The 22751-nt window shown below is 36.0% G+C and overlaps 1 protein-coding gene across 1 annotated transcript in view; it reads right to left on the bottom strand.

The window, feature by feature from the left end:
• The window catches only part of ARHGAP15 (Rho GTPase activating protein 15), a 610515-nt gene that overhangs the window by 464172 nt on the left and 123592 nt on the right, over positions 1–22751 (bottom strand). The window contains exon 6 of the mRNA XM_041739999.1: positions 20244–20333. Within this exon, the coding sequence (XP_041595933.1) occupies positions 20244–20333 (90 nt within the window). The remainder of the gene's footprint in view (positions 1–20243; positions 20334–22751) is intronic.

Genomic DNA, 22751 nt, shown 5'->3' with positions numbered 1-22751 from the left:
GGGTGATCCTGCCTTTGGCCCAGGGTGTGATTGAGTCCCACATCAGGCTCCTCACATGGAGCCTGCTTCTCCCTCTTCCTGTGTCTCTGTCTCTGTCTCTGTCTCTGTCTCTGTCTCTCTCTCTCTGTGTCTCTCAAGAATAAATAAAATCTTTTAAAAAATTAAAAATTAAAAAAATTAAAAGTAGGCAATACAGATGAAAAGTAACTGATCTCAGAGTAGGTAAAGATTTTACTTTAAAGCATAAATGCAAAGGAAATCATATCCAAAGCAAAACAGAAATGTCTACACTAGGCTGAAATCTTCTGAACAGTAACATCTTGAGCCAAGAGAAAATCAGTTTTGTAGCTGGTAAAGAATATGTAACAGACAAAGATTTATATTTCTTTAGAGGAGTGCTTATAAATTTTTAACAAAAATTTGCACCTCGTTGTGGAAATTTTTTAAGTTATTGATATCTGTATATAATGGGAATTTTGTACACTTATCAATATCACAGGCAGGTCTGCAGGACTGCTAGCCTGTTCTCTGAACATGCTCTCAACCACTATGTCATTCACTGAGAATAATTTGGTTTGAAATACTTCTCCTTTTGATCTTCTCAGTGTGATCAATGAAGTAGTAAAAAATGATAACTATTTTCTAAATTGCTTGACTTAAAAAAATCTTTTAACCAAATTCATAATTTATAAAAACGACTTGAAAGCTTTTTTTTTTTTTTTTCAACTGGAAGGAGGATACTTAACCAAATCAGAGTTTTTTATTTCTGGGTTATATTGTTATTTATCCTCATTGAAAAATCGTCAAAATCTGTTTGGGTGAATGGAAAGTCATACTTTACCTTACTAATAAGGAAGAAGCAGATATCAATTCAAAGCTCAAGAACCTCACCCATCAGCCACTCAAAAAATTGGAATGAAATAGTGGTGACAGTGAAATTTGAGATCTGGATGAGGAAGTCAAACTGTAGGGATCATGACTTGAGTGAAACTCGCCTCTTTTACATGTGATGACAATGACAGTTTTGATGGCAAAAGCTCAGCCTCCTTGCTAAATAAATACTATCAGATTCCTGAAGATCCCTAAATCTGTATCTTAAAAATAAATAAATAAAAATTTAAAAAAATAAAAATAAATAAATCTGTATCTTTATCTCTGCTGTCCCTGACTTTCAGAGCTTTTTATTCTCTCTTTAGGGATTTATTAATGGAAAAGTTTGAGAGCAGTACTTTAATGAGTTTATAATGTCTTTTTAAAATAATAATACTGTGTTTATCAGCTGTACAGGATATTACACATCTAAGTACTGATCCTTTCAAAGTAGTCATGATTCATTCATTCTTTTCTTTTTGACAGACAAAAGGCTATAGGTATCTAATATGCACAACCTCAGTGTTTAGAGATCAGTATACAACTATAAAACCATTATCCAATCAACAACATACACTTACCCATCACCTCCTATAATTTCTATATAAATTAGAGCGTGCGAACATAAATGAACACATACTCGAAAATGTTAGCATAGGAATATTTGGAAACATGTCAAACACAGTACTTTCTCTTGCTTAGAGAAGTTTACCAAACACATAGCCTCCTAAATAAGAAAGCTTGTTTTATTTCCCAAAGAACCTGAGATGTTCAAAAAAAAAATTTTAACAACTCTGAAATATATTCACTTAGGAAAGGCAGCAAGCAGCAGGGTCTTCCTTTTTCACTACACTGGAAAGTTTTCTTTCAATAAATATCAGAGTTGGTCCTAACTTAGCTTTTAAATGACAATCTTTTCTACTTCGGTCTTAAGCTAAATATTTGTGCTCTTCTTGGTGTCTTCTACATTACTTGATGATTACATAGCCATATTTTACCTTAACCAACTTGGTTGTCAAATATACATTCGGATAAATTTAACAACCATCTCACTTACCTAAAAATATGAAAACCAAGTGTGACAGTCTAATTTAGAGGTCACTTAATTAATCACATTTTTGGTTTTTTTTGTTTTGTTTTGTTTTGTTTTTTAATAATTTTTATTTATTTATTTATGATAGTCACACACACAGAGAGAGAGAGAGAGAGAGAGAGAGAGGCAGAAACACAGGCAGAGGGAGAAGCAGGCTCCATGCACCGGGAGCCCGACGTGGGATTCGATCCCGGGTCTCCAGGATCGCGCCCTGGGCCAAAGGCAGGCGCCAAACCGCTGCGCCACCCAGGGATCCCAATTAATCACATTTTTGAATCTAGATTGTGAGATATATAATATATACATATATAACTTATATGTATACACACACACACACACACACACACACACATCCACCCCAAGAGTCTTTACCTGACTAGCGTTACATTGTTTTAAAGAAAAAAAAATATTAGTTTGTACAAGATGCAAAAAAATCTTTTGCTCCTTCTGTTCCAATTCACAGCCATATACACAACTATTTGCCATTCCTTTCTAACATAGGACTCATTTTGTTTTTTCACATTCTTGGGAATTCCAATCAGTTTAATTGTTTGACAGAATTTTCCTGCCTTTCCTCTGAAGGTGTAGATTTTTCAAGTGCCAGCAACATATACTAGAATATTTCCCAGGAGTGGCAGCTAATTGCAAGTTGGTTTACTGGGACTTTTGTTTGAGGGCCTTTTTGTTTGTTTGTTTTATACCAATATGCTCTACATTAGAAAAATAGGACTTAAAGCTGATGCTTTCAAAGAAAAAAAAAAAAAAACCACTACATTCTGTAAAATTACTTCGCCATGATGGCTACATACATAGAGTTGAATTGCAATCATTTTTCACTGACATTAGCTGGTACTTTTGCTAAAATTAAAGTAGTTTCTACTTGTTGCAACAAATCTAGAGCATTAAAAATGAGGTTTATGCCTCATTCTAAAAATATAGATGGCTTTTTTTTCCCATGGAAAATGTGTTCTTTTTGCTATTGAACAATTTATATTAACAGCCTTCATTTCTTCTTCCATCCCATCTAATATTATCTCTTTAGTATATACCCCAAAAGGATATCACTCATTCGAATGCAGAGAAAAACAATCATAATTTCCTATGCTAAGTATGTGTATTCCAGAGAATAATTAGTTTTTCAACAAAAGGGCTCTAGAGTATACTTTCTCAGGCTAGCATTTCCTGAAAGTACAACAATATCAGGCAAAATATGTACACAGTTTATACCCTAAAAGGTGATATATAAATTTCTATGACTAGAACACACACTTATGTGATGATATAAAACATATATTCATTTACTATTGTAAAAAAGAATACACCTATTAGCAGTCACTAAATGCAAACATTCTCCAGCTCTTCATTTTTGTCATCCTCAAAGGGTATTTCACCCTGAACTTTGACCTTTAGTTCTCATAACTCATGCATCTGATTTAGGCTTAAATAATAATTGATGGCAATTTTCTAAGTTCTCAACACTTCTGAACTCATTTTAAAGCAGATATGAATTGGTATGCAGTTTGACATGTTATTGAATATCTTGAACTCTAGTTTCACACTCAACAGTGTTTATTAAAGAAGCTGAAAAGAGTTTTTCAATGAGTCATTATGTTACCAGCAATTACAAGTACACAATAAATTATGCTAAATGTGCTTTTATCTCTGGAATGGCTTGATGAGATTCTACTCCATTTAAATAACAACAGCAACTGTCTATTTAGATTGAGCAGGTTGTATCAGATGATTTGAGTGTTTGGTTGTGCCGGGATTGTGGTAGAGTCTATTCCTAGGTAAGTGTGCAAACCACACCTCTCCCTGCGGCTGCCCTGCACGTGGAAGGGACCTACACCTGTGCTTGGTTGACTCTCCGACTCTTAGTCCCACTAAGTGAAGAAAGACCTGACACATACGAGGTAGGAGACTTAAAGGCCAGCATGCAGCCTGTCATATTTATTTCAGAAGGAGGTTATTCCATCAACATGGGACTTGGAGTGAAGACAGCTTACCCTATCTTGGGTAATAAAGGAAACATCAGTTTAATCAATGGTAAATCAAAACTCTGATATTTTTGTCCCTTTGTATCGTTTTGTTAAAAAATTTCCTCATTAAATTATTATATCTCATTTATTTGTTTGGAAATATGAGTGAATACTGAGCAAAGTTTATGAAAAAAAATTAAGTATAAGGATTTTGTCCATACAGTGGAAACCCTATGTAAAATAATGCAAATGGTCTCTCTAATGTCTCTCTGCTCCTGATTCGGATTGGAGTCACCGAAGTAGAAGATTATTACGCTCTCAGAAATATTTCTCCTTTGATAAGTAAATTTAACAAATTCATACGCTAAGTGAACAAAATAAGTGATAAACACGAATTAGCAATCACAGATGTGTAACATTTCCAAATCATGTCTTTTGTAAAAGCAATCTAATTCCTTACAATGGCAACTACTGACCACGTTTAGTATGCCCTGTTTTGTGTTCCAGAAAAGTTAGTAGGATTCACTAATAGCAAGTAAGTACATAATCCAAGTATTAGTTCCTTTCTTAGATCTTGCATTTGAAAATATCTCAGCTACTTTCTCCAATCAAAGACATTTTCATGATTTGACTTGTATTACACTAGAAAAAATAATTTTGCTTGGCTTTAGAAGATAAAGTAACATGTGTTATCAAAAGGCATTTTATATGGGGTGGGAAAATTGATTTAAAATAAACTGTGAATAAAATAAAATAAAATAAAATAAACTGTGAAACAAGGGACATAATAGGAATAAATGGGAAATAGTGGAGTGTTATTCAAAGTCTTAAACATAAATTAGACACTTTTGAAAACTGAATTTTTCCAAGATTCTGGAGTTCTACTCAATACTGTGAAAAAGTAATAACTGAACACACAACTTCTAAAATAACTCTGATAAAAGTATCATTTAAAACCTAGGCTTTGATGTAACTGAATAATTTTATCTCTTGTTTTTCATCAGTTTCTGTTCCTGAATTTAACCTAACACAGATTTAGAAATAATAAACTTGATTGAAATTTTAAAATTTAATCTAATTAAATAATTCAAATAAATTTTAATCCAGGACAGAATAGTCATAGTCTCACGCAGCTTTAATATGAATATATATGCTTGTCTTTGGATTTAATTATATTAAACTCCAGAAAGAAATCAATGCTTTAAATATATTAAACATTTTTGAAATAAACATATTTGAAATAAACACAGTTTGGGAAGAAATAAAGAAACTAAAAATTATATTGATGAAGGCAATTATGGGAATCGTGTATTTACTTTACATAAATAAATCTCTTCCGAAAATTTTCAGGAATAATAACAGCACTTTCCATGTGGACATTTTTCAAGATTAAAGAAATTGCTAAAATATTTAATTCCAAAATCCAAAGTAATGTAGCCTTTATGTTTTTCTTAACTAATTGTTTTTAGCATGGAGGGTCATTTTCAACTTTAGGAACAAATAAAAAAAATATCATTTGCAATGAAAATATGACAAGTATAATTTTCTTAGGTCATTTGAGAGCTTTTCCATCAGCAGCACAGAAATCAAATTTCTTTTCTTTCTCCCAGAAAGTCTTGAAGTGCCAAAACTTTTTGGCTATATTTAGATTTCCCAACTGTAGCTCTATCTGCTCTTGTCTTACAACTCAGTTTTTAGGTTAGAACCTCGGTGGTTGCTGGCCTAACAATGACCTGTGACAACCCTGGATCCTGTTGGTCCAGACTGTCTCAAAAAATAGTATAGACATAAAAACTCCCTGATTTTTAAGAAGCCAAGAAAGATACTATCTTGAAGACTCTGAACATGCTGTTCCATGAGCATTTGCTGTCATTTTTTCCCTTGTAACTTTTCAAGCCAAATTATGTTGCCTCCACCTAATGTTGCAAAAACTTTGGGTGAAAGCCCAAAGTGATTCTAAGACTCTGGTATGGTTCTGTGTAACCTGGCATCTTTCCTGGAAGTTAACTTTGTTAGGCATCTATTTCTATAAACAAACTGTGTAATAGAAAAGACACATGACCAGATAAAATGCCACTACCTGCATTTGCTCTACAACCCTGTAAGAAGCCAGTGCTTGGTAATTAATTATTAGACACTGACACCATGAACAACCATGAACGATGGCTCCATAACCTTTAAAAGGCCTTTTGTACAGGCTGAAATTTGCTTTTAAATCTGTCATCATTTACCATGAATATCAAGCTACCGAATTTTATTTGTAGACATATTATTTATATCAATCAGCTATTGCTCTGTAACAAACTAGGCCAAAACTTAATGGCTTAACACAAGTATTTATTTGCTTATAATCAAGAATCTTGGTTGCACGCAGATATTCTCTTATTATAATACAACCACAAATTCTGGCTCTGCATTACCAGATTACACCACCTATTACACTATACCGGGAAATAGGCATATTTCTGGATGCCTTTCATATACTAGGGTGGTAATCCGTAACCTAACAGTGCCTGCAGCAAGTCCAAGCTATGGTACAAGCTTCTTGACTCAGGTCCTTATGAGAGAAAAGTCAATGAGGAAGTAGAGTATAATGTTGTTATGGAATTTGTGGCAGGGTAAAATACAAGCTTCACAGCAAAGATTCCAAAACTCAACACCATTGAGAAGTTGCTCCTGGACGATTATCGGGTCAGAATAGAGACTGAGTACCTTATCATAGTACATCAAGTGACTATGTAACCTCAGTTTCCCATGATGAGCTGGGTAATGCCAAATCCACAGAGATGTAATTTTGGGCAGCTACCCATGGATGGAAATGCTGTATTCAGAATTTGGTCCAAGCAGCTCCAGGGTGCCTAAGTAAGTTACATGAATATATGGCTGAACTTTCTATTTTTTCTATTACTGTCTTACCAGGGCCTTTCCCTGAGATTGCATCTGTGGCCTCATGGGGATTCTTCAAAGCCAGCTGACGAAAGATTAAAAACACTTCATGGATGGCTCAAATATGCTGGTGAGCACCAGAAAATGAACTGTAGGTGCACTGAAGACCCACCCTGGGGACAGCGGTGAAGAGAAATCCTTAGGAAGACGTAGAGAAGCAAGAGACTGGAGTTGTAGAGAGTACTGTAGCATGAGGTAAGGATATAGACTCATTTCTAGAAAGTGGAGAATGGTTTTGCTAGCTGGTCAGAGGCCTAGGAGGAGACAATCTGGAAGACTGGAGACCACAAAGTGGTAGCAAATGGGAGTCAGCACAGAGCATGCGGATTTTTGTGTTTCATCTTAATGTCTTAATGTCTGCCAAAGAGTAAGCCAGTGTACTGGACGATTTAATCAAAGTCCTCTAACCTCTGTCTTTAGCCACTCAGAACTTGCAAAAGAGGCTCGTGAGTGGAGAGGCCATGGTGGCAGGGATAGAGACTATGCACACATCCAACAAAATGCCTCTCTTTTACCAATACTGATGTAACTCCTACTGCTGCTGATTGCTAGTCCTCCAGCAACAGAGGCAGGCACTGAGGCCCTTCAAGGAGACCAACCAGGCACCTAAAGGCAAATTGACTAACAGACCCTTTCCATCCTTCGGGGAACAGTGATTCATTATCACTGGAACTGACATCAACTCTGGATATGGGTTTACCCTCTCTGCCTATGATGCCTCTGCTTGCTCCACCATTCCATAGTTTAAAGAATGCCCAGCTTTGCAACGGAGGACCACTCACAGCATTGTCCCAAACCAAGGAAATGAAGCAAGTACAATGCTGGCCATAAGATCATGGGATCCACTGGTCTTAGTAAATAATACCTTAATAGAAGTCATCAACCCAATAAAATAATGGAATGACTCCAGTTAAGATAGTAGCTTGGGGGAAAGACCCTGTTTGATTGGGGTGTCATATCCCAAGAGCAGTATATACACTGAATTGATATCTGAAACATGTCCCCATGTCCCCAGTAGCCAGAATGCATGGATTTAAGGACCAAGAGGTAGAAGTAGGAGATGCTCCTGTCAGTAACCCATTTGCAGCATCTATGCTTCTAGGTTTTTCGATTTGGGCTGGGTTAAAAATTCTTGTCCTTGGGTTGGGAAATAGATGTGCTGCTAGCAAGGATTTGGAGTAGAATCACCGAACTTAAAGCTATGGCCACTGCTTGGTAACTATGGATACTAAAGAGGTTGGCCAGCAGGCAAACCAAATAGCTGCTCTACTCAAGGATAATTGGCCCTAATTATAATGAGGAGGTCAGGCAGCCTGTGTACAATGGGGTCAGGAGGAATGATTCAGGAACTCTGGAGATTCGCTGATTTGTCCCTAGGTGCTTCCATGCCTAGTGAAAGCAGCGGACTTTTAAGTGTACTGAACAAAGCATGGCGATGCCAAAAAAATTAAGAATTCAAGGCTGTCAGGTATGAAGGTCTAATTTACCTCATGAGGCAAACACAACTTACAGACCTGACTAATACTGAGAATGAGTGGTGGAGAAGGTGGATGATAAATATCAAATATGGCCTCAGACACAGTTGCAGTAGAAGAATGTAGTCTTTCCACTAAACTTTTTTTTTTTTTATCAGCTTTCTTGTAGAGATGGAGCCAAGGCACCATCTTGAAGACCCTGCAACGGAGGAGACTTAAAATGGGGCACAAGTCAGTTTGAGTATTGCAAGGAGGATTGTATCAGAAACTTCTTGTGTCCTGCCTCACATCCTCTTGCCTTTACTAAGACTCCAGCTGCAGCTGCTGTAAACAATTCTGTGTGAGCTTCAAATCCCTTTGTACTGACTGCATCCTGCCTCAAGCATCGCTATGTATCTTGCACTTTCTGCCATGGATATTCAGAGTCCATGGAGTGGGACACCCGAGGAGCCTTCTGGGAACACCTATACGTGTGCAGCCTAAAAGTCAAGTAGATTTAAAGACATTGTCCCATTCCACAGCCAACTATAACCAAAGAGGTGAGAAGCTGATGGATAAATGCTTCGTCTTGTCAATCCTTGGGTGGAAAATTCTGACAAGCATCCCAGCCACTCTATGATCGACTCGATAATGGATCTGCATTGTCTTTTCTTCTTTCTCCATTTCACTCTTGCCAGTACTAAATTCTTGCTTTCTGGGATTACCTCCTATACAAACTGATTGCAGCACAATTCCTAGTCTCAAAGGGAACCTACCTTAACCAGAGGGCATATATGGCAAAACTATTTCAAAACTAGCTTCCCCTGAAAGGAAAGGATCACTCCTCTACTGAGATACAGCTGTCACTGTCATAAAATCTAGCATAAACAAATACACCATCAAATGCCCTGCTATAAAATGTAACATCTAGCAATTACATACTAAAGGATTTAAGGTGACATCATTCATTACAGGAATGATCCTCCTGACTAAAAGGGACTTTAGTGTTAAGTAGCTGTAAAAGCCGTCAAAAAGTAAATGTTACTGCAACAAATATTAGCACCTTATGAATACAACCCGAGGCATCCCGACCAAAAGTACTAACTCTATTATGGAGCCATTAGAAAGCACCCTAGGGGTGTGTGCAAGATGATTAGGAGAACAGTTTACTAGAAATTTTACACTTAGAGATGAAAGGGACAGGGGCATAATCATTATTGATTTTACTCTCTTCGTAAGGTATTATTGTGGTTGGTTTTTTTGTTTTGTTTTGTTTTTTTAACCCTCTTCCTAAATAGAGACAGAGCAAGGGTGGGGAATTGAGCAATCTTCCTAGGAAAGATGAGCAATGTTCTTCCATGAGTCAAATGAAATGTTGTGAGGAAGGAAACATTTTAAGTGGCAAAAGAAGCTAGTAACAAGGGTAATACCAAGTATGCATTCACAGTGAAAATCTTAACCGAGAAACTTAAAATAAAACCCACAGACTAATGTTAAAAATAGGCATTTACCAGTTTTCTTGCACAGGGTAATATTCATTCAATATTACAATTCTCTAAATTTAGTGCAATAGCTCTTTGTTATCTGACTTTTACTGAGTCCTAAGAGGATTGATGATACAGGCAAATATCCACTAGAAACTGAGTATTAACTATTAAATATCACCCCTGAGTATCTGGGATTAAACTTCAACTTTCCTTTTGGGACAATTTTAACTCATTATCTCCTATACTCTTCAGAGACCTGTGATCTGTATAAATATCCACTTTAAGGATGAGGATTTTCACTATGTATAAGGGGACATCCCACAGTTATTAGAAACTTAAAATACACACTAAAATTGCAAAGATAATTGTTTCTGATTCAGAATGCGTTAAGGCACTGATGCTCGAGAAATAGCGACAATTCTTAGATTACCTTTTAACTATTTTGTTTTCGATAAAGCGCGCACTTCGGCTGAAAAACATTTGCCATTTAATTTGTGAATCCACGAAGAGAGATGAATTCATAAGTCGCTTAAGTCATTAACAATTAATCAGATTTCTTTAATATAACAGTTGAATGGAAAGAAATCACGAGTTTTATAAAGTCCTATACATTTTCTCTCTTTCAACATTGTAAATTACTTTATTTCCCATATCAAACTCAGTGAGTGGTAACAAAAAAAAAAAAAAATCATGCTGGGCTCCTGATAAGGAATTTATAGCATCCCTTGTATATTCTTATTTAAGCAACACAGCATATCTTTAGATCCACTACATCTTCCTAATATTTGACTACACGTTTCTTTGCAAACAGAAATGAGTGTCTATAACATTAATCAGTCAATAACAGCCAAGAGTAAATGCCTTAGATAAGCCATATACTGAAATACTTTTATGGGCAGGACAAAAGATACACAAGTGTGTCATTGCCTCCCTTGAATCCCTCATTCTCTGACAGAGAGAAAGGACTGCCATCAGATGAGTGACATTTAGGGACAGGGGATTTCACGTTTATGTTTTGCCACATAAAGAAAGCCCTCCTTTGAATACCTCGCCAGAGCACGGAGCCAAAAATCAAACCAGGGAAGTCAATGCTGAAGCACCAACTAGCCACCAGATGGCAGCAACGCTTTTATGAATAATGCAGCATCCTGCGCAGTCCATCTAAGATTCCCTATGTTAATAATAGAACAATCCTTACTTTAGGAAAAGGACAGATTTGTTCATAACGAAGACAGCCATTTTTTTCATGTCACTGGTTATATTTTGTGGGGTCTATTGCTTCCTAGTATTTGGGTCCCCCCAAATATTTATTTTCTTACACATCAAACATCAAAGTGCTGTTGAATTTCATTTTGATATTGTGGTAGAAAATGCCTGTGGCTTGAAACAAATATTTTCCTTTCTGATGGACAAATAACATCTGTGGTTGTAAATGTTCCAGTGTAGCTGTCAAAAGAGAAGGGTTTCACATAATTTCCTGCCGCCCTCATTGGTACATCCTACAGATCAAAAGAGTGTGTTCATAACCTCCTTTTCTACGAATTGATTTCAGATCTACCACAGATCTCGAATATCAGAAGCTTGTCTTCTACTCGATGATGGGTGTTTGAACGTTGAAAAATGAAGCATTGCTTAAATTCGAGTTAAAAGAAGAAACTCAAAAACTATCGAGTCTAAGGCCACCTCCCCTATCCCTGTTCCTTTCCCTTTTGGAACAGTTTGCAGCAGTTTGTTAATTTTTGCCGCTAAAGTTTTTGGTTTGCACACGTTCACCAAGGAAGTCAGATTGGTAGAATTTTCCCCAGTGCTGGAAATAAAATGTTAGGCAAATTGGTGGGACTAAAGCCAAGAACCTAATAGCGCTCTTCTAAAACAGAAATCCATCTAAACCCTTGATGTGAATGTTCCTTTCTTGGTCATTATCTGATCTGCTCTCTGAAAACAGTTCAAACAGCTCCCCCCTCCTGACTTCTCCCCAACATCAGGCATTTTATTTCATTGTTTCACTTAGGTCATCTCTCAACATCCTGTTTTGTTGAGATAAAATTTAGAGCAGCCTCCTCTCTCCTTCAAATACCAAGAATCTTTCACTCTTCTGCACTGTTTTATATTTTTGCTCTTGAATATTTATTTTCCACCAAATTTTTAGTAACATATTTCACTCATATATTGAGAGAGTCTATGCATAGATTCCACAAGTGGCATCTCCAATTCTGTAGGAGCGCTGGCATTTCCCTTTCATCTTCAACTTAGTTGTCCCCCTCCCCCCGCCCCCGCCCTTGTGTTCATTTCAAACCTTTGTTTATGGATGCTTGCTTTGTTATTTTCTTCTCCTCCTTTAAACACTGCTCTGAGGTTTGAGAGTTTTGCTCACCACTGCCCAGATTTTTCTCCTGCTCAGTGGCTTGTGACATATAAACACTGTGAATATATATATTTCTTCTCTTGCCTTCAGATCCAGCCTCATTACCTTATGTTTCTAAAAACTGAATGGCATTGGCTATTTATCTGTCAGTGATCCTATGCTATCCAAAAGTACTCAGTTTTATTTTACCCTGTGTCATCCTTATGGACAAGCTGTAAAATGTGATACCATTTACTGGCCCCATCTATTATGTACCAGCTTTAGGGATTAAATCATTCCTTTTTCTGGAAGAAGCTTGTTTGCTATTTAAAAAAAAAAAAAAAATGATACTCAGCATGAAATAAATGCGGCTGCTCCCTTTTAAAAATACAAAATAAGAGTTTTGAAACCTACATGAAAAAGGGATCCAGTGGCCTGAATGTTCTCTTGCCAGTGTCCATGTAATATCTTCTGGATTTTGCAAGATGAAAGTCGTAAGTGGAAAAACCATTACACTTGGTGATTCTACTTGGAGCTCATGAAATCCCCAGCTGGCTGTGGTTGCTTTTGCTCAGGTGGGTATGCATGGCCTGAAGTCCCAGGTTGGAGCCTATGTAGCTCATTTAACCTCACTCTGCTTCCATGGATGCAAAGAACTGCGCTGTCAGCCCACGTGTGGTACAGCGACCATCACACCAGTCCCACCGACGCTTCAAGGAACAGCGTATGTTCCGTGAAAGGAGGGGTTTACATCATGTCAACAAAGGAAGAACAGCATGTTGAATTTAGCCTTGTGTCAGATCAAAATCCAAAATGTATTCCAAATGCACAGCTCTTATCTTTGAGCAGATAGAGTCAGCAGCTCTAGGGGACAATGGGAAGTGAGCTCATCACTGATCTCAGCTCATTAGGTCACATGCCTCCATTCTTCCACTAAAATGTTAGAAGTATAAGAAACCAAGTTGACATTTTCTTGCTTTTTTTTCTATGAATTTTGATTTATTTTATTTTGGAATCTTAAAATCTTGGTTCCTTTGGCTAATTTGGTACTAAAATTTACTAATGCAGCTACTGTCAATCTTTACTGTCATCCTGTTGCATTCTGCTGTGATAAGAATTAAAAAGGAAATGAATACAACAGGATCGCATTATGCCCTTCGGTAGCAAGTGGGATAAAGTAGCTGTACAAATCAGTAAATGTCCTCATAGACTACAAAGCTTCATGGGATCATCATACCCTTGTTTATTGTTTTCAATTTCTCAGTATCTTAATTCTATACTTGAGACTATATTTTTTTAAGAGAGCTTTATTCCTCAAAATTGGAACTTTCAAAAGGCCAGTAGTCCCCAAGTCACGTGGTCTGAACAAACAGCCATGTTCTTCCCTTGAAGGGTGTACTCTCCACCTATCAACCTGTTTCTGCTTTTCCTTTCATCAGTCAAGCTCACATGTTCCTTAAGTCTCACCTTAGATTCTTATAGTCAACTTTATTTCCTGCCCCCAGGCTCTTTCCTTTGCTGTAAATCTTACACACCCCTGACATTAATATTCCTAAATCAAAGCCTCAGTTATAAAATTATATCACTCCATTCATCAAAAGCCTTCTGTGCAATCCCACTGGCAAAATTGAAGGCAAAATCATAAAAGTAATCATATCTCTTTCCTTTCAATAAGAAAATCAGTTTTGTCCCACTATCTCAGAGTTACCATAGTCTCTCTTTCATTTTTTGAGCAGGGTTGCTGCCCTTGTCTCTAGGTCTTCTTTTGCAAGTTGCTATCAATAGCTCAGTAGAGCCGTTGGGGGCACAATGCTTGTCTTAAAATATTTGCTGGGATAAGACATGAATTAATTAACATATATTGCTTAGATATTACATTAATTACACTATTTATTTATAAAAATAGAATATTCAAAATTTTTTCAGTACGGTTTGAGGACACATATTCTTAGTTTCAAAATAAATAAAATGATTTTCACTCAGGGTATTAACTCTTCGCCTGTTGGTTAAGTTCACGAGGCGGTATTAGGAGAATAAGAGAGGAACAGAAACCCTGAATTGTGCGATCTCTCCTCTCCAGATCTTTCCAAAGTCCACATCTGGAATGTTCCTCAAAGCTTTGTGAGATGACAGGGTTAATGGGTGAATAATAATACTTTGTTGCATTTATATTAAAATAGGCCTCTTGGAGTTGCCTTCAAATACAGATTGCCTCATTTCAACATCAACACAGATGGAAGACAGGTGACGGAAGGACTGTTATCTCTTATTTCCTTGGTGTGAAAAATTCGAAGTCAGAGGAGGGGTCCTGCCTTGGGTTTTACGTCTAGTTACAACTGATATAGCCAAAACTGGAACACACGTCCCCAGACTCTTGTGCTCTCTCCACTGCACCTTCTGAATGATAGATGAATATCTAATAGGTAGATAAAATGATTAGGGACAAGCTAGAAAGCAAAAAACAACTGTATTAGACATTAATGCTGCTCTTACTCTGGTTTATTTTTAATGCCATGCCTTTTAAGATACTGTGAGTAATTCTCTAAAGTGAAACCAGCTTTACTCGAAATCTAATGCATATATGAATGTGGAAAAATCATCCTTTTGCATTTAGTCTAACTACAAGCATTGAAGAATGAAAGAGAAAATTGGTAAAAGCTCAGATTTATTTTAAACCCACCACTTTTAACAGAAGGAAATGGATAAAAGCAAAATACCAGTAGTTTCCCTTTTGGCTTAAAAGGACATTCTCCAAGATATTATTAAATTATCTTTGCATTAATAAACTTAAGAAGTACTTAAACATTTTAAGCTAAGACATATTCAGATCAGGATGAGCAATCAAATTATGTTTAAATGTAGAGCATATCCATGGAAAATATCACATGAATATGTTTAATAGACATTATAGCCAGAAGACCCCAACCGAAGTCAGAGAAGTAATACAAGTAATGATAAATCTGTTCTGAGATGTACTTTACTTTTAGGGTCAGAACCTGTTTCCCTGAGACATATTTACATACTAAAAAAGGAATCTCAAATCCAGGAAATTCAGCCATGATTTTTGTCGAGGTTGTAAACTGGTACCAGGGAAAGAAAACAGACTTTCATCTTGTTAAGTCACTCATTTTTTTTTCCTGCCTTTCAAGCAGGCAATGGATGTAGTTCTAATCAGCCATAATTCATTAATAGCAGAATTATCTTATTTGAGGCACATAACCTATAAATGATTCTGCTGCATGTTCATGGGTAAAATTTTGTTTTCTTTTAAAGGAAACTCAGGAAAAATGAGGCCAGTCACTCTCTGGCTATGAGAAACAGTAAACCGTTAGGGTATAAATGATTTCATTATCTTAAATAAATAATCATCTATTGTCATATAGGTTGTAATGAAAAGGATCAAGGAAACAGATAGCATGTTTCTTACCACTATTTACAGAAGGGAATAGAGTAGACACTCTAGAAATCATCTTTGGAGTATAGAGACTATATCGTGGACACAATCTCCTGAGCTTTTTTAATAGTGTATTCTTTTATTTTAGCTAAATGAATCCCAATCTAGCCTTACCAATAACCATTGAAATGAGTTGAAAGGAGTCCAATCCTCTGGTTTAATAAATATAAAGCAGTATGCCATAGAGCCTCTTTCTTTGCGTTCTCTGTGAGAAGACAAAACTAATTTACACGACAAGAGTAAAAAAAAAAAATATGTATGTGCTAAACTAAAGGGCCTGGAATAAGTTACAGGGCTTGGGACCATCCTCTATTTAAAAAGGGGGAACTAAAATAAGTAAGTAAGTAAATAAATAAATAAATAAATAAATAAATAAATAAATAAATAAAATAAAAAGGGGGAACTCCTTGGAAGCGGTCAATGTTTTAGAGATGTAGCATCTATGGATGTGACAGCTGTGCCATGAGCCTCCTTCTCCTGATTTTCAAAAATGTTTAACTCCAGGAAAGCCTTACGTTCAAAGGAGGGAAGGATCCACGAGTGAAAATTTTCCTTCAACTTTGAAACAGGAAGATATTCATGGTTTAAAAAATTACTTATTGTTTTAAACTCCCTTGCAGCCATTCTCTCAGTTGAACTTGCCACTGAAACGCTTTGTAAATGTGATGCTGGATCGGAGAGGAAAGAGAAGAAGGTGACCGAGCATCGCACATGTCACAGATGCCGCCTGACAATACTGCCACCCTTTAACACGGTTTTATTTAGTTATTACAACTATCTCTCTGTAAATGACATTTAGGATTATTTAAGATTATGTTGTAATCCTTTTAATCCTCAGTGCTTTAAATTTCAGGCGAAACACCAAAGAGCAAACTAGCACTTAGCAGGAATGTTTAAAACATGTGATTTGAACATAAATCTTTTTATTCACTCTTTCCCTGATGAAGACCTAGAGCTGCTCTTAAGTTAACTAAGAAAACTTGTACCACAGTTCATTACAAATCACTCGGTTGCTAAATGCTTTCTCAAGCTACATCAAACTTGTGATGGGCCTTGACAATTCTGCTAAATGCAGAATTAAACGAAAGTTAGCAGCAATGAACATTTACTGATATAACTTAGAATTTGCAGGACCTTTTATAAGTACAAAATGTCTTTCTGCGTCAGTGTGTACGTATGTGGAAGTGGTCATTCGATTTCCTAAGGCGAGCTATCAGACGTAGGTATGTACGTGGACATCCACACATTACTTCGCATTTATGCATCAGAAACACATATTATGACTTTCTGTATGTACTTTATTATAGAAGCTGCTAATGATTTCTTTAAATGTATCATATATTATTAAGAAATACCAATTAGGCCAAAGAGTATTCTTTTATAAAATAGGCAGGTGTTGTTTTTGTTTCATTTTTTTGGTTTTCAAAGATTTTATTTATTTATTTATACATGAGAGACAGAGCGAGAGAGGCAGAGACACAGGCATAGGGAGAAGCAGGCTCCATGCAGGGGGCCCGATGTGGGACTCGATCCCAGGGTCCTGGGATCACAACCTGAGCCAAAGACAGATGCTCAACCACCGAGCCACCCAGGTGAGGCAGGTGTTCCTGAACGCCGTCAGTGAGCATCATTCTGATCTACTGAGAGTTGTTGAATACCAAACCTAACACTTGACCATGTGTAGCATAACACTGTTATGTTACCATGTACCCATCAAATAAGATTGAATCCACATCAAGAGTTTAGTAAGACTTTGACTATGAAGGAAATTTAGCTTTTAATACAAAAAGAAAATGAACAACTTAAATGTCCAAATGGCATACACAAATGTACCAGACAAATGAAATCCTTCCATTCTTTTGTGTGTCACAGATTTGTGCTTCTGAGTCTTTCAGGCACATAATTTTTTATTTGTTTTCTTCTTCATGTTAAATTTGACTTCTCTACAGACGTTGTAATTATGTGGCATATAATTGCTAATCCATCAACTTTTTAAAGACAGATTTCAAATTTTAAATTATTTCTAATTTTGCTCTTCTTTGATTTTTCTTGAACCAAAAATCTCAATAGTCATTTGCTATCTGTAATCTATAATTCATAGACTGAGATTGAACACCAAGCCTAATTCAAACTTGGAATTTTAAAGCTATTTCTGATGTAGCAAATCAGCTGAAGCTATGATGGTCTTTTTCAGTCAGGAAGAAACACTTCATTATTCTTTAGGTAATGAAACTCTTGTACACACACACTCAAACACCCAACAATGCCTTAATACCATGTTTTTGAGATATAATAATGTTTATTCTGATCATTTGAGAGTTAGACCAGCTAATGTATCTAATCAAATATTGATGCAAGTCATCTAGATTTAGCTCTCTGGCAAATCCTTCCCTATGCTTTTTCGTTAACAGAACTATAAAAGCTATTTATATTATTCCTCTCAAAGGGTTTACCCTCGTAGTCTGTATCTATGGATACATATTAGTAAATTTTACCTAAGCTCACGTGTTTCAATAATGAAAAGGCATGACAAAAAAAAAAAAGACCCACATGATTCACCTCAAAAAGAATGAAGCAGGAAACGAAATTGGAATCCTTTTTAGCTTTGTTATTCACACCATCCTTGTAATCCCTTCCTTCCTGTTTCTCTAAACTACAAGGGTATAAGTCCAAAAGAGTGAAGGTGGATGTAAGAACACTGAGGTCCTACAAACTACTCAGGGACCTTACAAACAAAAGTAGCTGACAAAGCTACTCCAAAAAGCTATCAAAAGTGAGAATAGTTGAGTGAGGTTTTTGTTTGTTTGTTTGTTTATTTGTTTGTTTTACTATTTTTGGAAGTACCTACATTCAGAAATATGAAAAACAAGGAAAACTTATAGCAGAAAGCAGTCAGTCATATTCAGGAAAGAGCGACCTCATATCATTACTATATGTTATCCTACATTTCATCAATACAGGTGGCTTAAATATACATCCGTGTATATAATGTTCAAAGCAAGGTAAAATTATGCATAAATATTCTTCTCCTATATCCGTGGTCCTGTATACATTGTACATATTTAACGATCCTTCTCATTTTTGATCTATCTTAGCTTTCCAAATGACCAACAGAAGGAACTCAAAAATGCTACATTATACCATTTCCCAGAGTTTCTGTTGTCCAAGAATTATGTCCATGTCAAATTTTAAGGTCTTTATTTTATGACATGGGGACAAGGATGCTAAACTCATAATACATGATAAAACTACACCACTTACCTCACCCGACCTAGTTCAGACCTAGTCATAACAATCATCTAGGTTATCCTAAAACTAGGAATATAACCTCTATTTTTTTTTTTTTATTTCTCACAGAATAGCAAAAACAGTAAGAAATTAGGATACGGGCTATATCACTGATTTACAATTCCTCACTTCAAAACAAAATTTATTTTTCTTTTCTTGACTCTGTAAATTCAGATTCTAATCACTTTTGGCTAAATTTAGTCCTTTGATTTCTAGGCAAGTGTATTTAGTTTTTTTTTTTTCTTCTTCTTTCTTAATCTCTTATGACAAAAAGAAATAAATCTCTAGCATATAAAATATGAATGGCTGAATAGAATAAAAGTAGAACCAGAAAAATAACTTATTCTAGAGACATTAACATGGGTCCAGTTTACATGGTAGATCTGGATTACCATCTGAGAAATGCAGAACTGGAAACCAGTTTTTTCTCCCCAGTGTGAGTTCAGATAGGAAATGCCACCTATCTACATTTCTGTAAGGTCCAATATATTACTTTCACTGATACATTTATGTAATTGACCTTTCTAAGGTCAGTTGAGCCAAAATGGTCTTAGAAGGCATTTAATACAGTAATTACAATAATCTAGATCCTTGGTTACTAAATGATATAAATCCTAAAATATACCTAGAAAGTTATTGGTTACTTTGGAAATATAAAAGTAAGTTAAATCTCAGATAAGTATAGAAAAAGATAAATCTCATAATTTAAAGTTATTAATTTCCAAAGAGATTTTAGTAACATCATATATGAAATATTAAGTTTTCTCATTTCCTTTCTTTCAAGTATCTCAGCTGGTTCTTTTCATTCAATGGAATATGATTGAAATTATTAATCATAGTTATTTTTCCCAAAAATTAAATTATGCAATACAAAAATATCCAATTTCTATAGCTGTTCGGTTCTTTCCATCCCCCTAAGTTACACTGGTAAATATAATTTATGACTAGGCGCAGGAATGGAAATGAATGCAAAAAGTTTATCATAATTAGCGAACGTTATTTTGTGTATGTCTGAAAGTTCTACAATAAATCTATTTAAGCCAAATGCTCTAGGTTTGAACCCCAAACAGTTATCAAATACAAGGCAACATTCAATGACTTTCAGTGTAGAATCAATCAACACACAACATATATTTTCTATTTAGATAGCAACCAGTAACCAGGGAAAAGCCACAAAACAATCTAAAATTCAAGAAGGAGGTGAATCAGTTTTTCAGAGTGACCCTCGAACAACCAGTTCATGCACATGAAAAGATCATGACAAGGAAGTACATGTTAAGAGCTCAGATTTAGAATAGTAATAAATTTAATATATATAACATTCTTACCTGAAAGACATTCTTTCTGCTTGATTTTTCCTTGGCCCATTCAATATGTGCCCCACACAAATCCACACTCTCTGGTTTATGCCCAGTTTTCTGTAAACAAAATTGAAATAAGTGTAAGAAGCATATATCATTGGTGATGCATGTCAGGAAAAATAAAAGTTTATTGAGTTAGCAGCTATACATATTTATAGTATAAAGCCTTTCTTTTTCTTTGTTTTCTTTTCCATTTCAAAGATACATCTGCACCCTCATGATCATTGTGTCATTATTTACAATAGCCAAGACATGGCAACAACCTAAGTGCCTGTTGACAGATAAATGGGTAAAGAAAATGATATGTAGATACAAATATAGATAACAGAAATATCGATCCACATGGAAAAATTATTCAGCCATAAAAAAGAAGGAAATCCTGCTATATGTGACAATATGGATGAACCTTAAGGATGTCAGGCTAAGTGAAGTAAGTTAGACGGAAGAACACAAACACTGCACCATCTCACCTACATGTGGAATCTAAAAAAGCCAAACTCCTAGAAACAGAGAGTAGACACCTGGGGCTAGGAAAATGGGAAGATGCTGGATAGAGGTATAAACTTTCAGGGGGCGCCTGGGTGGCTCAGCCGGTTAAGTGTCTGATTTTTGTGTTCAGCTCAGGTTGTGATCACATGGCTGTAGGATCAAGCCCCACATCAGACTCTGCACTCGGTGTGGAGTCTGCTGGAGATTCTTTTTACCCATCTGCCTCTGCCCCTCCCTCTACTCATGCTGCCTCTTTCTCTCAAAATAAATAAATAAAATCTTTTTTTTTTTAAGTACAAACTTAGTTATGAGTATGTTCTCAGGAGCAATTGCATAGTATGGTAACCATAGTTAACTGTACTGTATAACCGAAAGTTGCTAGGAGAATAGATTTTAAACATTCTCACAAATGCACACACACACACACACACACACACAGGAGCTAACTGTGAAATAGTAGATGTATAAACTATTTTTTTAAGATTTTATTTATTTATTCATGAGGGACACACACACACAGAGAGAGAGAGAGAGAGAGAGAGAGAAAGGCAGAGGCACAAGCAGAGGGAGAAGCAGGCTCCTTGCAGGGAGCCTGATGTGGGACTCGAGCCCGGGTCTCCAGGATCACGCCCTAGGTTGAAGGCAGCGCTAAACCCCTTAGCCACCCAGTCTGCCCATATAAACTGGTTTTAAGATGGCAATCATTTTACAATATATACATATATCAAGTCATCACTCAGTACACCTTGAACTTACATAATATTGTCATTTATATCTCCATAAAGCTGTAAAAAAAAAAAACCCAAATTTAATAAATACTTATTAGGTGCCAACTGTGTGCCTTTTAGAAGTTCATTCTTCAGACTTTTAAGATTATACATGTGAAAAAAAAAGATTATACATATGAGTATATGTATATTTTTATTTACTAAATTTAATTTAAAACAAATGGATTATGGCATGTGCTTCCTTTTGCATGATACAATATGGATGTTACCTAAAAGCTTCAGTAATTCATAATAATCAATTTTAACAGGGATATCAGCTATATTTGCTTCTCCATATTTTATTTTAATTTTCTTAAAGAATTTTCTTTATTTAAGAGAGAGAGAGAACACAAGCAGGGGGAGCTGCAGAAGAAGAGGGAGAAGCAGGCCACCTGCTGAGCAGGGAGCCCAATGTGGGGCCCAATCTCAGGACCCTGGGATCATGACTTGAGCCAAAGGCAGATGCTTAACCAACTGAGCTTTTTCATATTTAATTTGATTCAAGTGTATCATATTTATATAACTTTAAATTTTCAGAACTCAATATATTAAATAAAAGCTTACTTGTTTGGGCAATTTATTATTTTCAACGAAAGGAATGCCATATTTCAAAGACTCCAACTATTTTCAGATGTTCTGAACTACTCTAGTTTTCTCTATAAATTCAGTATTTTTCTCAAACAATTTTCCATTGAATAGTTTAAAATTTTAGTAGAGGAGGCTTATAATTTTTTAGACAATATTTTAATTAAGAGTATGAACCTTACTTTAAAATATAAAATTAAAGGGACACCTGGGTGGCTCAGTGGTTGAGCGTCTGCCTTTGGCTCAGGGTGTGATCCTGGAGTCCCGGGATCGAGTCCCACATCAGGCTCCCTGCATGGAGCCTGCTTCTCTCTATGCCTATGTCTCTGCCTCTCTCTCTGTGTCTCTCATGAATAAATAAATAAATCTTTTAAAATAAATTTTAAAAAATAAAATATGAAATTATGGGGGCATCTGGGTGGCTCAGTCGGTTAGGCAATTGCCTCTTGATTTCTGCTCAGGTCATGATCTCAGGGTCATGGGATCAAGCCCCACATTGTGCTCTCCACTCAGTGGGGAGTGTATTGGGAATTGTCTCTCCCTCTGCTCCTCCCTCCCTCAAATAAATAAATAAATCTTTAAAAAACAAATAAACCATGAAATTATGGAAGGATGGCAAAAATACTATAAGAAA

The sequence above is a fragment of the Vulpes lagopus genome, chromosome 24, assembly GCF_018345385.1.
Source record: "Vulpes lagopus strain Blue_001 chromosome 24, ASM1834538v1, whole genome shotgun sequence".
Classification (NCBI taxonomy): domain Eukaryota; kingdom Metazoa; phylum Chordata; class Mammalia; order Carnivora; family Canidae; genus Vulpes; species Vulpes lagopus.
This window is presented reverse-complemented; position numbering and strand designations above follow the sequence as displayed.